Raw genomic sequence first — 15829 nt, forward strand, 5'->3', positions numbered from 1 at the left:
AATTATTTCATTCAAGTAATTCAAAGTCACAGTATGCTTTCCTAATAAAGAGCCAACTCAGAAAATAAGACAAGTATTAGTCCTATTACTAGTTTATCAAAAAACCCTTAGTTGGAATCAAAATCTATAGATAAAAACTTATTTTATCAACTCTTTACATTTCATGAGTTACTTTTAAGAGCCAGAGAAATAACAGAGATAGGTCTATTGAATATTATATGGTAAACAGGTAAGATCCCATTTTAATGAGCCTGAGGGACAGAAAAAATTCATAACAATGGAAGCATATTGCTTTCAAAATATCACAATATATTAAAAAATGTGTCAAACTTTATTAAGAATATTCCCCACTATATATACAGGTATTCAAATAAAAGTCACAGTCTCCAATTTAGTCAGCTCACATACTCCCTTTGCTATACTTGGAAATGTTGCTATGCTGGAGTGTTCCAGAGGCGCTGCATGCTTAATGTAGTCACAGATCTTAAGATAAGAGGAGACTTCAATCTAGTCCATTTCAATCCAGACCTCAGTCCAGATCTGCTTCCGTAGGATGTGACCAAAGATTTGATGAGTTACAGGAAGAATTGTGAACACTTAAAGCAAGAAATTCCACTCTTCTGATTATTCTCATTTACTTCTTTTTTTCATTCAGAAATATTTCTAACATATGCTTATGTGAAAAGGGATGAAGAAAGAATTAAAGATAATTATCTGGGTTCTAGTAAGTGAGGAGGAAGAGAGAAGATTTAACAAGACACTCTTTATGTCTTGCATCCTTCTCATCATCATTTTAGACTTTACCAAACACAAAGGTGCCATATTTCAGCCTAACTTCCCCTTGATGTGACCTTTTATCTCCTCAGTTGCACATATAAACAGTGTCTGTCACTGGTCACTATGCCCACTTATCCTGCCTATTGATTATGTTCACAATAAGCTGGAATCATCATTCCTTAGCATAAAGACTCAAACTTTTTAAACACTTTCAAATCTACTTTTTGTATGTAGGTATTTTAGGAATGTATTACTAACTTATAAAATGGTTTCTAATGAGATAGTCATACAGGGTAATGTCTATAGATAGTTAGAATAAATAATGTGAAGCAAGAAAGATATGATGCCTCATAATGTATGTCTAGGGGCTTGGTGCCTAACATGCATACCACTGGATTCATTCTTTTGTGTCCATCGTGACTTATGTACAAATAATAGGAACACTCGCTAGGTGAAGGGAAAGACAGTATTTTATCATTTTATCATTTTATATTTCCTCAATACCAATCTCAGTATTCAGTGATTATTAAGTGCTCCGTTAATATTTTAAAATTTGTCTTACTGCCCATGTGTAGAGTAGTCTTGCCTGGGAGAAGTATTTAGTTAACACATTATCACTAATTACAGTTCTTTGAACCATGAGAAAAGGAAATACAGGTTAATTAGTCAACAGAGAAAAGGTAGAAGAAAGACATTTTAGTGATATTGAACTGGTTGTTATATTCAGGTGAGAGGGATGTGGCTACTGAAAGGGGGGAAAAAGAAACAAACAAATAAACAAAAACCCAACAAGCCAAAAGTGGAAGTGTAGAGTGCAGAAGGCAAAGGCAACTGGAACCACTTGATCTTGTTCCAGACCCCAGGGAGGGAGCTGGTGTGATACCAGCCAAAAGGACATGTGTCATGAGTGGGGAAAAGCTGCACATTGCAAGCAAAAGCAATCTAGACACTGACGAAGGAGCTTCATTGTACTTCCTGGGCCTCGATATCAAGTCTTTGGAAAAGCAAAATGGTTTCTCCAAAGTTGGCTTGGCACAGTGGTGGCCTTCTGTAGGAATTTATTTTTCAGTGGACTTCAAATTCTCCTTTCTTTTCTTTGTCTAACTCTTTTGCTTTCCATGTAATCTAACTCTTTAATACATTTTCTTTGAGGTAAGAAATTTTGACTTTCACATTTTTTTGACTGTTGGTTTCTCAGTTTTTAAGATGACGATCCATTGGTTAACATGGATCCTCCTTTCTTACACTTTCCTTTCCTTTTATGGTTAAAATGATGTTAGAGGCCATAGAATAGATTATAGGATTTTGTTTCGCACAACAGCCATTCTTACATTCCACAGTATCGTAGTTCCTCACAGTTAGTATTAATGTGGATAGACATGAATAACTAAAATCTTTAGTGTTGTTCCAATACAATTTCCAGTTTAGTTTTAGGTACATCAAGTTGCTTCTCTACCTTCATTTAGCTAACCTGTGAAGAGTGGTTCGGATAGAGCTGCATTCTCCCACCTTTCACTGCTCTAATCTCAGCTCACCAGACAATCTTTCCTCACTTTTCGGAAAATATTTGCTACAGTATTAATAACATAGTTATAGATGCAGCATTGAATAAACACTGCTAACCTGTATTAGGAAAGCAAAGCAAGGCTTCTCAAAGGGCTTGACATGGTTAGGTTGGTTGAAAGAATCTGGTTATGCTCATTAAACACATAAGCCAATATTCTTTTTCTTGGATAAAGGATCCCCCGTGGCTTTATAAGTATTTACTCCACCCTGAGGTTCACATTTAATTCTATCCTTTCCCTAGGAATAGTTTCTCATAAAAGTGATGTGAAACCCATTATATTAGATAAAATAAAAATGGGATGGGGATGCCTAAAGCATCTTATTATAACATTGTAATTCCTAATGATGGAATTTGAGGGACCTATGGAGACTGAATACAAAGATATTTGGGTTTTCCCCTAATTTAATTAATGGTTTTCTTGAGCATTTTATTTTTTCCCTATGATCATTTGGTATTATTTAGCACCACATACTACTAAATGTTAGTAATGTAGTTAAATTGTACAAATATTTTGGTTTTAACGTGTAACCTCTTCTTTCCTATATTTATCGAGATGAAAATTTAGCTGTGTTGTGCTTTAGTCAAGATACCCACATTCAATTTAGCATATTTCACAGGAGCTATTAATTTAACTTAGGGGATCCATATATTATTCTCTCATTATTGCAATAATAAAAAATTAGCTATAGGGATACAGTAAGACTTTAGAGGAAATAATTATTACTTATATTGCATCGTGAGGTTAAAAGCGAATCCCCAGGTGAACTGAATGTGATGGGCATTCTAAAAGGCAGTTTTCTGCAGCACAGAATAGCCATAAACCTCAGCGTACACTCGCCTGGTCACCAGCAATTTAGAGATGGGAAACATTTAGCCAAGATACCCTGCTGCCATAGACCAACCATGTATGACAGCAAACAATGATAGTCCTTGTGAAGAAAGGCATGAGTGAAAAAGCAGAAAACAAACAATGCTGGGCACAGGGTGAGAAGGGCTGCAGGTGCCTTGTGAGTATGTTTGGTGATTCATACTTCTATATACTTGGCAATACCATAAGAACCACTAAGCTCTCAGTTTGCTGTTATCATTCATATCTCAGAGAGTAAAAACAGTATTGACACACCTCTAACATGCTGAAATGCTTGATAAAATGTAATTATTAAAAATGTTTATGTGGAGTGCCTGGGTGGCTCAGTCTGTTGAACATCTAACTCTTGATTTTGGCTCAAGTCATGATCCCAGGGTCATGGGATTGAGTCCCACAGTGGGGTCTGTGCTGAGTGTGGAACCTGCTTAAGATTCTCTCTCCCTCCCTCTTCCCTTCTCCCCAACTCATACTCTCTCTCTCTCTCTCTCAAAAAAAAAAACAAGTTTATGTAACCCAATCTAAAGTAAAGAGAAATGTTTGAATGCCAGAAATGGAATGGTAACTCCAAGTGGGGGTGTTAAGAAGAAGCTAAAGCTCTAGCAGAATGTAGGCGCATCATAACCTATGTGCTAGGAGCCAGGAGCTCAGATTTTAACTTTCAGTATTTAGTAAGTCAATCCTTTGTATACATTCAGGAGCCCAGAAGTCCACTTTGGCCATGAAGCATGGAATAAGAAAAAAAAAAAGTATAAATGCTTCCACCATCTCATCCAACACTCTTAGTTGGTAAAAGAGCCATCAATGAGAAAATGGTTCTAAACTTCTGGAACACGAAGATGTCAGATTCTACCACTCTTTAAGTTTAGGAATATTAAGATGATGAAATAAAATGGAAAGCAGTGAAAGTCCTAGAGTTCCCACAAGACAAACATAAAATGTACTGTAGGCATGGTTTCCCCGTCCAGGACTTCTCAGGTACATATAGAAATCATCACAAACATTATCTTGACTGAAAATGAGTTCAAAATCAAAAATAAATAGCCATAAAATGGCTAAAGATCATCACGGAGGAGAGGCATGAGGGAGAGTCAGCCAATACAAGAAATGGGAGATTTAGCAATAAGGAATTATAGGTAAATCTGAAATGAATTAATTGCTATAGTAAAAACGCTAAAAGAGTTAAAAGGAGTTATTGATGCCATCAAAATTACTTGAAAAAGAACCAAGTAGAACTTCCAGAAGTTAAAATAAAGCCATCAAAACAAAATTCAATTGTCATGTTGAATGTGTTACTATACAATGGAAGAGAAATTAGTTAATGGTTAAACTTGTATGTAGAAAGGATTCAGAATGCAGCATAAAGGGACAAAAAATATGAAAGGAAATTTTATAGAAATGGGGATGGATTGAGCAGACTACATATATATTTATTAGAAACTTCATAAACAGAGATGAGCTATAATGTAAGCAAAGCAATATTTGAAGAGGTATTCATGGAAGATTTTCCAGAATTGAAGGATATGCATATGCCAAATGAAGGACTACACCAAATCCCAAAAAATACACATAAAAAGAAATCCACCCTCAGATACACCATAGTGAAGTTGCGGAATGTCATGGAGGAACATCTTAAACACTAACCAAATGTGAAGACAGATGATCCACCAAAGTTATGACATTTAGAATGACAGCTGTGACAGACGCCTGAGCTAGTGGGGTAGTGTCTTCAAAATGCTGCGAGATAATAACTATTCACTGAAAATAATGTGTCCAGAACTCTTGTGGAAGAATGAGAACAAAACAGAAACATTTTCAGACAAAGTCAAGACAATGAGGTCTGAAAGAACGACCACAGCATTTACTTCCGTAAGAAGGAAGTAAATCCAGACCAAATCCAGACACAGTGAAATTCAGGAACCAAGGCTGAAGAAACAATATTAGCCTCCTATTTACTGGAAATCAATTTTAAAAACTAAGTTGTTTTCTTTTCCAAAGCATGAAAACTTTCCTTTGTATATGAAGATACTTTAAGTGAACATCTGTTATTTGTGTCGATTTGCTGGAAACAAATATAAATATCCAACAATGCTAGTATGTTTAAGCAAAATGTGGAGTATATACAGAGACTGAAATATTATGTCATCTTGAAGAATTTTTGATGTCTTGTGATAGTGTTTATGTTAAGATGTTAAGGAGAAGTAACACATAAAACATGCTATTATATGAGCTGCATAAGAAAACATAGGAAAAATATTGTAAGGCAATGTACAAAAAATGTTCAACATTTTCTGGTGGCATAATGATACTTTTCCTTTTATCTTATTCTTTTCAAAATTCTACAATGGACATGTGTTCTTTAATAATAAAAGAACTTCAAAAAACTTAAAAATATGGATATTTTGTGAAATTATGAAGTTCACTAAATAAACACCATGTTTCTAATTTTTCAGGCAAACCTGTCCTCCCCATCCTCTACAGTATCCGAGAGTCAGCTGGTATGTATCCTCTTATTAAGTCATGGACCTACTTTAGAAAATTCTGATCTCTCAAGACAGATTTTTCTGAGTGAAAGTGAACAGAGAATACATTTACTGCATATATTTGTTTGCCTGTCTAACAAAATTTTACTGATGCTTTACTGTAGTTGCATGGTGGTTGTTTTGTAGCTTACCAACATATATAAAAACCATACATAGACCTTATTTGCCAGGAACTTGCATCTTAGTAGTTTAGAGAGGGAGAGCGCTTACTTCCTGATAGGACAGAGGCAAAAAGCATTCAAGGACAGGTCATGTTTGATGATGTAGGGTAGGTTCTGGACTTCAAGAAATGAGAAATGGGATATTTCAGACAGGAAGGTTAGCATGTAAATGGTGTAGATCAGTAATGAGCAGGAGAAATATCATGTGAACCACAATGGCAAGCCACAAATGTAATTTAAAATTTTCTAGTAGCCACATTAAAAGAGTAAAAAGTAAAACACAGACCACATTTATTTCAATAATGTATTTTATTTAGTGATAGGTAAATACCATTTCACCAAATAATCAGTATAAATGAGATATTTTATATTCCTTTTTGGAGGCTAAGTCTTTGAAATATGCTATGTATTTCACATGTACAGCACATCTCAATTTGGAGTAACCACATTTCATTGGCTTAACAAAGGGCTACGGGCCAATGTGTTAGTACTGATCTAAACTCTAGAATCTGTTATTTATAGATGCAAATTTGATTACATAGAATTACTTTTCATCAGAGGGTTTTGTATTTTCTATTATTTTACAGTGGTTAGCAAATTGAAACCATGAAGTAAGTTGCCTAGACATTACTAAAGATTTCTTTATATCTTTTAATCTTTATTATTTATAATTATGAATTCCTGAACAATAGGCACCTTCAGTAGAATTACAAAAATTGCTAGTAAAGCAGTTTGAGATACTAAGAAGGCAAAATCACTGTTTAATACTGATTTTTCCCCTTTTTAAGCAATTGTTTTTGTGTTCTACATCCATAGCCAACAACAAGTCATCTTGTCATTGTTATGCCAAAATGATGTTATTTTCATTTGTAATACTGAAAACCCATAAAAAGTATAGTTTGACTCTTAAAAATAGCCTGATTAAACAAACTGCTTGGGTATATTCATGTTTATACATATGGTGTATATATGGGGTGTGTTTGCATGTGTATGTGTGTGTCCGTGTGTAAGTAGTGTCCATTAGTTTAGAAGAGTGGCTGGCAGCATAGTATAGGTGAAAGCATGCTAGAATGGGGGCCAGAAGAGCCATCTTTTATTCCTTCTCTGACACTAGCTACTGGGCTGACAGTGGATAAGTCACAAATCTGAAATCTAGTCCTCAGTTTCCTAAATGAGCAACAAGAGCATTCTATTACCTACTTTCCAAACCCTTCCAGCACTGTGAGTCTATGATTACTAACAGTGTGATGTGAAGGAGTTGTCATGGAAACAAGCATTGAAATAACATAATAAAGTTGAATGGTTTCCCAGTTTATATATGGAAATATTACCACAGCTATTTTAATATTTAAAATAATGATATACTTGTTTCTTGAGATAAATGAGTGAAAAATATATATACATATACACACATACACATATATCTCAGTTCTTGGCTTAATATTATAAGAAACTATTTCAAAGAGGCAAATATATATAATGACTTCATAAAAAGAGACACATAAAAACAACTCACTGTAAATGTAATAAATAAACCGTTTCTTGCCTAATAAAATAATTCTGTGAATTTTAAGTTTGTGTTCTTTAGGGAGAAAAATACAAAGCACTGCTTTGACTGACTTTAATGATAATTTCTTTGCATTTGCTTTAGACTCTTTCTCTAAAGAGTTCAAGGAATTTCTTAACCAAGTTTTAAATTAAGTTTTAATCCCCAAATTCCCTTGAGATATAGGTTGGTTTGTGAAGGGATTATTATCAAGCAAGCTTATCACACACAAAAAGGAACATCTGGATTGATATAATCATTCAATTTAATCACTTTGACTTCTATTTCATGATACTAACCCTGTGTTTCATTACTTGGGGACGGAATAGGATAAAAATAATTGTATGCAAGGAATGCCATATGACATTTGTTTCTTTAGGGATTTATGATATTTTTGCTCTTAAGTAATATATGAATGAAATTATAAGTTTTCATTTTTATGAATGAATTTCCAATATTTGCCATCTCAAACCCTCTTTAGTATTAACTTCTAAAGAATTTGAGTAAGTGAGAATGCCTTTGGAAAACAAAACTACACACACACACACACACACACGTATATGTGCATTTGTTTATAGCATCACACATATAGGTGCCATATAATAGGTAATTTGATATTATACATTGCTTTTTATAAAATGTGTGTATATGTAGCACATAAAAACAAAATTTTGGGGAACATATGATAGATTATAGTTAACTTATGTAAGCAAATATGTTTTATATAAAATAAGCCATTAGTTAAAATAATTTTAGTCCTATTTTAGGGAAAAAATATAATAAATTGGTTGAAGTGAAAATATACGAGAAATCACTGTGGTGATACAAGCTTAATACAGAAACCATTTTGCTTTTGAGATTTGGCATTTTCAGGATATGCAAATTTTTCATACTTTTTTCTTTTAACTTGGCTACCTAGTTGTTTGTTTACACTGCAATTGTGGCAATTCAACATTTGAAAGAAAAAAAGAAATGACCATGTCCCTGTGTCCCTTATTCTTAAGATATTCCCATTGTTTACTCTGGAAGCCAAACTATTTAGTATTCGGCTCAGGAGAATGGAATGGATATGGAAAAAGTTCACCAACTGTGCCTCAGTTTCTCTTCTTCTGTTAAACAGCATCACAGTGCATGAAAACAGGAAAGGGGCTTAGAGATGAGGGTGTTGGAAACACCCATCTATAAAATGGGAGGTTGGAATAACTACTCTGTCAACCCACAGGGGGACGGCAAGGCTCATGTATCATAATATGTGAGGTTGCTAATATAGCCTGGTACCTATGAGAGGTGTTATTATTGCACACATGACCTCTGAAGTATGATCTCAAAGATAATATTTTTTATGGATAAAGAAACAGAGGCTCACACAGAGTTTAAATGGATTATCTCATATCACAGCGATAGTGACCATTTTTGTTCTGGGTGACTTTCAAACAAATCATTATGAATTTTAGATAATTAAAAAATAATAAGGAAAGGTTGATGAAGAAGCTGGGGAATTTGGCCTCCACAGAAGTATGAAATTCATTGGGCACTTCCAGTGTGGGCCCTGTTCTAGCATTTTCCCATAGCCTGAAAAGATATGATCACTTATGAAAGAGGAGGAGACTGGGTGGGGTCAATTTGGATGTGGATATTTCACACCTGTAAGTAGACTACTCCTAGCATAATAATGGGAGCAAAAGGAAAGGAGGGATATAGCATACAAAGCTTTGCTAATTCCTGAGCTGAGACCTCACAATATTAACAGAGGCCAGTGGGGTCTTTTCTTTGGATGAGAAAATAGTTTAGGTTCTCCAGGATGGGTAGGACACTGGCCTCCCTTGGTGGTAGGTAGGGAAGCTTGGTTTAGAAGACATTTGGCTTTTGATTTTGATATTTAATGCCATTACAAAATGTTCATTGTTGCCCAAGATGAATACTGAATCTGGAGAGTACAAAACAATAGTTTAAAAAAATGAGCCACATGGCTATATACAGGTAAAAGCAAAATGCTGCTTACTGGAACATTATAAAGAAGAGTGCGTAAGCTTTCAGATACTTTGTTCCCAGTTCTGAATGCCAGCTGATGTGTCCTGCTTTAGTGGTGCATGAGTCATTGTTCTGAGGGCCCTTGAGGTCACTGTTGTTCAGAAAATGCAGCTCTGAAAACTTTTGTGTAGAACTGATGTCTTCTTCAAGCTGAAAGGAGGTTTGTCCTTGACCAGTTTTCCTTGACACAACACACTTAAGTGCTACAGCATTTATCATCTACACCTCTTACATTCTGAGTCACGCTATTGTCTTTTCTTCAACCATTGGAATACTTCAACCCAGCCAATCTGTGGTGTTGTACACATTCCATCAAATGTTTCTTGAGCTAGGGGATGTGGTTTATAATAATTGGAGTCCTATGTATGTTTTTATTTTTTAAAAAATATTTTAGGTAGGTACTTTGTTGGATGGTGTAGATCATTTAGAATCAATACTTTATATTGTAATGCAAAAAGAAGAGGAAAGTTTTTCCCTTTCACATTTATTTTATGGTGTTTTTTTTTTTTTCTTGACAAAATTCTGTCGTGAACATTATCCTGTTAGATTCTCGCAATTGGCAGGAATTGTTATTCCGTTATTCTGATGAAAAAAAACTGAAGTCCACATATCTACAGTTGTGTGTCAGTAGTCCCATAGCTCATGGGTGCTATGAAAATCTTTCTTTTTCCCTCAGTCTTGGAAATTTTGCTCTGCACTATAGTGTTTTGAAATATGGGATATTTATTCAAGGGGTAGAAAAGGCTTAATTGTTTGCTTCAAGCACATAATATTATTGATCTGAAAAGAATGAAAGCTAATCAACATTTATTAATTGAACGAGTGAAGCAGCTAAATCATTTAGAGAATATTGCTTTTGTCAACTGTTTGACTGGTAGTATGTTTTGAGTTTCTATGAGCTGGTTGCCACAGAAATTCTAGAATATATGCATATGTATAAAACACTGGGAACTAAAGACAAGACGGAAGCAAATGGGTAAAAGAAACACTGTGGTACTTTCACTAGCTCTTTGGATCCATCAAATTAGTAGAATTTCTAGCCAGTTCACAGAGTTTGCTATATGCTGTGTTTATTACGTTCTTGCTTTTTATTGTACATTTTATTTCTTCTAAAAGATAAAAATAAACCCAGAAGAATGGAGACCCTGTTCTTTATTTCTGTTCTTCCCTCATTACACCACTGCAGGGCTTAATACTGTCATCAAAGGCAATTAAACACAGTCCAATAGTTGAAGTTACTAATTTAAGAAGAAGCTTGCTCTAAGAAGCCATTATTTAAAAATATTAATAATGGATTCTCCAGGTCAGTGCTGGCAGCTAATTTTCAACTTTGGTCTCCAGCCAGAGGCAGTACCAACTTGTTGTCCTAGAATTATGATTTCAAGTTCCAAAGGACAGAAATAATGTTTATTTTCATGGTGCCCTGGAGTAGCAATGTTCCAGCATAAGTGTACACTTGATGAGTTATAAAGACAAATTAACAGCAGGCTCAGACCAGTGTCCCATGGGCCGTTGAAACCTTTCACAGGCCCCAGGAACTCTACATACTCTGGACTTTTTCCCCCTCAAAATTAACAGTAGGTTTAAATGTGATCTCCTTACTTCTACCCCAACCTCAAATTCTTCAAAAGAGCCGGTATCTTTCTCTTTTGGTATTAAAACTTTTATCGGTGTCGCTATAAGCAAACGGGAGGAACAACAACAATTGTTTTAAATGGAGAAGTTGAAAATCTTGTAAAGTTCCCAAAGAAGTGATCTCTGGCTTTGACTTCTCATATCCATCAGAGATGGGAACTTCAGCCTCTACTCTTACCTCTGACGGTGGAACTCATCAATCCACTTCCCTTCTTCTGGTCCTCTATTGGTGAAAGACCATATGGATCTTCTAACCTGAGGATTTCTCTCTTCCTGAGTTATACTGAAATCAAAAAGTCAATCCAGAAAAAGTAATGGGAGACCCCAAGCTGACAGTCAACACCCCTTGAAGCCTTCATATTGGATAATAGCTAGCATCCTGAGCTCTTTCTGGCTGTCAATTAATTTATTCATTCTTCAAGTAATGATTTAGCTCCTTCTAGGTTCCAGGCACAGTCCTAGGTGTTGGAGATACAACAGTGAACAAAGTAATCATCTCTGTCCTCATAAAGCTTACATTCTAGTGAAGAAAGCAAAACAATAGACACATAAACAAATGTCATATTACAATAAGTTCTATGGAAACAAAATAAAAATAGTAAGGGAGGGAAGGGGAAATTGGCATTCCAGGGAGAAAAGAGTTCTGGAAAAAGCAAAGAGCCCAAGTGTAAACTCCCTGGGGGGAGAGTATCATAGTGTCTGTGCTAGAGTGGGGAGAGTGGTGGGGACGTGAGAGGGATCACAGCAGCAGATAAGATTGGGAAGAGAGAGGCTAGTGGGGCATAGGAAAGATTAGGTCATATAGCACTTGGTAGGCATTACCTTACAGGCATGGCAAGGGTTTTGGCTTTCACTCTACGTGAGAAAGTGAGGCATTAGAGAGCTTGGAGAGGAGTCAAGTGACACGACTTGACTCATAGTGTGATTATTTGGTGGCTTACTCAACTGAGTTGTCAGCCCTCTGAGAACAAGAGTTATACACACTATACTTCCTGACATAGATTAGGTCGCAGTTGGCAAAATGGCTCCTGAGAACGTCTGATAGATGTGTGCTTCAGAGATCCAAAACAATGGTTATTTTGTCTTTGAGGTGCTTCAAAAATGTCTTGTATTCAGTGTAGATCAGTTCTCTCTCAGTAGGTTCATCATAAAGGATTGAAATTTGCCATTTAGAGAAATTTCTCGTTATTCTTTCTGTTCCTTTTTTGTTAACTATGGGAGTCATTGCCTGTTTTTATTTCTCCACTTAGGCTGGTAAGGAAATTATGGAGTTGCTTTTCCTGGCATCATAAGAATAACAGTTACGTGTATTAGTCATGAGTCTAGCTGGATCTATGGGTTCTATTTAGAGAAAAATGAAAGAAGGGCCACTTTGGGCTTGTTTAGTTGCTGGCAATAACAATCTTATAGTAGCTCACCTTAACAGAGTCTTCCAACTTGATTAATGTAATTACCTTTATTTTTGTTTGGACACAAACTTATGCCAGAATTAGAGAACAAAAGTCTACTTGAAGTCTAAAGATATCAGGGGGGTATATGCAAGGATGCAATGTAGATTAAAAATCAATAAAAGACATTCTCCTCTAAAGGCTTTCTTTTAGTCTGGAGGCAAAGCTCAAAGTTGAGCAGATGTCTCTGGGATGGCAGACCAAGGAAGATCTATCTTTAGGTGGGTTGCACAACATTTTAGTGGAATGAGTTCTAGTTGAGGGCACATGAATCACCTAGAGATTTTGTTAAAATGAAGATTATGATTCAGTAGTTCTGGAGTAGGGCCTGAGATCCCGCACTTCTAACAGGTTCCCAAGTGATGCAGATGCTGCTGGTTTACATACCCCATCTTGAGTGGCACAGTGCTAGCAGAACTCTTATTTGGATAGATCCATTAGTTTACTTTGTGTTGGCAATTTAATCTTCAACAGGTACAGATTACATAAGCATTTGACATTGAGGAACCAGCAGACAAGAAGTGCAGAGAAGAAATTAACTAATATTCCAAGAGATCCTTACCTTGCCAGCAACAGCACTGGTTGCTTTACTTAGGCTATTTTATAGATGTTCTAAAAGGCACCTTGAGACACTTGTTTGGGTGATGGATTTGCATATGCAGAGACAAGACTTATGTAAAAACTCTATGTGGTATGATGACGGAGAGGACAGGAATGTAAATAATAAATGTGCCATTACTCATTATTAAAGGACCTACTCATGGATGATTATAATCCTTTAGCTGAAGGTCCAGACAGGGAAAGGATGGAGAAGGTACCTTGAACAGCTTTTTCAAGGTCATACAGTCTATGAACACTATTGCAAAAATTAAAGTCTATAAGCTTGATGCCCTCCTCCTGGCAATATCATGCTGTTTTCTGTGAGTGTATTTTTAACCAAGTCCAGAGAGAGACATCAGTACAATTTTTATGTCTTGGCCATGCAAACTACAGAGTGCTTTAGTAAATGCAATTGGGTATGGTGTGTGTGTGTGTGTGTGTGTGTGTGTGTGTATGTGTGTGTGTATGTGTGTGTGTGTGTTGTGTGTGTGGGGGGGGGTGGTGAAAGGAGGATGTATGGATGTGTATATTGAATAAGAAAACATCATATCCTACAGTATTTTAGGAATGGTCTTTTGGCAGGAACTTTTTTATATGTCACATTTAAAGAAAGAAAAACCGGATTTAGTAAGACTAGTGAAAAGAAAGGTAAAATGACATCAAATGAAGTAATAGTGGCCAAAGTCAAGTATGTGTCAATGGACAGTAGAAATAAAACAGAAGCAATGAATTTAAAAGAAATCAAAAATATAAAAATATTGGAACTTTGTTATTGATTGGACAGAAGAAATTATTGAGGTGGGTATTTAAAGATGATTTTAAGTCTGTCTATGCTGTTTCTCCATATGTTTCTGTCTTACAGTAGGCATAGGAGTAATTAAAATCATGGGTTTGATGATTAGATCTGACCTGGATTTAAATCTGACTTCTTCACATATTAACTGCATGACTTTGGCATGTAACTTATTTTCTCTAAGTCTCTCACAGGGTTTTTTGTAGGGAATTGATGAGATAATCTATCTAAAATACTGAATATAGGGCCTGATCACATATAGGTAAGATATAGAATCTGGATATATGGGAGAATGATGGTGTCATTATCTTCAATGAGTCTTCAAGGATTTTGATATTGATTTCAAAGCATGTGAAATGGTATGAACAAGGTGTAGAGGCTGTCACGAATATGACTTGTCCATGTACTATGATTTATGGATAGTGCATGAGGTTCAGAATTGGGCCACCAGTGTTCAATTTCCAACTTGACCATAGTGACCAAATACTGATCTCTGGGTGAGGAGGATATGGTTAAAATTTACAGAATGGGAAATGTGAACAATGTCCAAGGCAAACTATGTCTATTTTTATGCTCAGAGTTGGCTTCCATCTCTATAAAATACTACTGAGTGACACCAAGTTAAGATGCAGGAGAAAAAACAGGACTGAGGAAAGAAGTGACAAATACAGTGTAAGAATCAGGACAACTCTACCAAGGCCAAGTAGGCAAACTAGAATGAGGAAGCCTCAGACTTCAGGGACACAGAGTCCAAGAAAAGAGCATGTGGGACATCCAATAGAGTAGAGGAAATAGGGAAATAATTATTGTCAAATTATCAGACAACCATCAAATTCAGGAAATTCATAGGAACTAAGGAGCATAAAGGCTGGTAAGGAAACATATATGAAACATGGGTGATGATTCTGATACTAAAGCTACTTGCTATCTAGAGGAGTCTCTTTTTTGGTCTCACCCTGGAGGTTGATGATCCCGAGAGAGAAGATCTGAGTGAAAGTCTCCAGGCTAGGATAACCCAGATGATCATCCTGCCAGCAATACAAGGGTCAGGGTCTCTGGCAGAGGGATTCTCTTAGCATATCAAGTGAATTTGGTGACATTTCTCCTCTCTGCCTTCATCTTTTTGCCTACTCCCACCAAGCTTAGCTCCTAAAGCTCCATGTTGGTTTTAGAACCTGGTGGGCCTCGAGTACTAGAGTTGTTGCATTGATTTCCTACCTCACAAAGGAGCAGAAGAGAAGGAGAAGGTAGAGTAGGAGAAGGAAGGGGAAATAAAACAGGAAGTCAAGTGAAAAAGAGAGACAAAAAATCTGGACAACTTAGGATCATGACCCAAATATCAGGTGTCTCCCTCATTATAGGTGGTTATAGAAATCAGTAGCTGCTGAGGCTTTGTTCTTATGCTGAGTTTACTGCAGGGATACTGGTGTCATACATATACTCCACGGTGCGACTTCATGCATAATTGGATGTTACTTGCTCATTTTTTTCCCTCTTGAGAGAAATCAGAGTTTCTTAAGTGGGAAATATTTCTCAGCCTGGGGAATATAGAGACTTTTCTCACTCTGTACTTCCCTAGTTGACATAAATATGAAAGGCAACTGGGAAAATATCGATTGAAAAAGTATTGCAGAGTGGCATTTATTCAAGCCTCAAAATGTATCAGGTGGTTTATAGAGCAGAGAGATAGACATAGTCCCTTAAGGCTTAAATTGTCAGCATCAGTGTTGATTGAGGAGAGCTAATTTACTATATTCAGAAAGGAAATGGTGTTGAGAAGAATGATTACGGCAAAATGCTCAGCCAGAGAAAGTGTCACAACTTTTTATTGAATTGTTGTTTGGGATGTTTTTGTAAATTTAT

The 15829-nt window shown here is 36.1% G+C and overlaps 1 protein-coding gene across 1 annotated transcript in view; it reads left to right on the plus strand.

Moving 5' to 3' along the window:
- Nucleotides 1-15829, plus strand: part of LOC122489639 (muscular LMNA interacting protein) — a 250265-nt gene that overhangs the window by 183241 nt on the left and 51195 nt on the right. The window contains 1 exon segment of the mRNA XM_043591667.1: nucleotides 5663-5707. Coding sequence (XP_043447602.1) covers nucleotides 5663-5707 — 45 coding nt within the window.

This window comes from Prionailurus bengalensis, chromosome B2 (assembly GCF_016509475.1).
Source record: "Prionailurus bengalensis isolate Pbe53 chromosome B2, Fcat_Pben_1.1_paternal_pri, whole genome shotgun sequence".
In the NCBI taxonomy this organism is placed as follows: domain Eukaryota; kingdom Metazoa; phylum Chordata; class Mammalia; order Carnivora; family Felidae; genus Prionailurus; species Prionailurus bengalensis.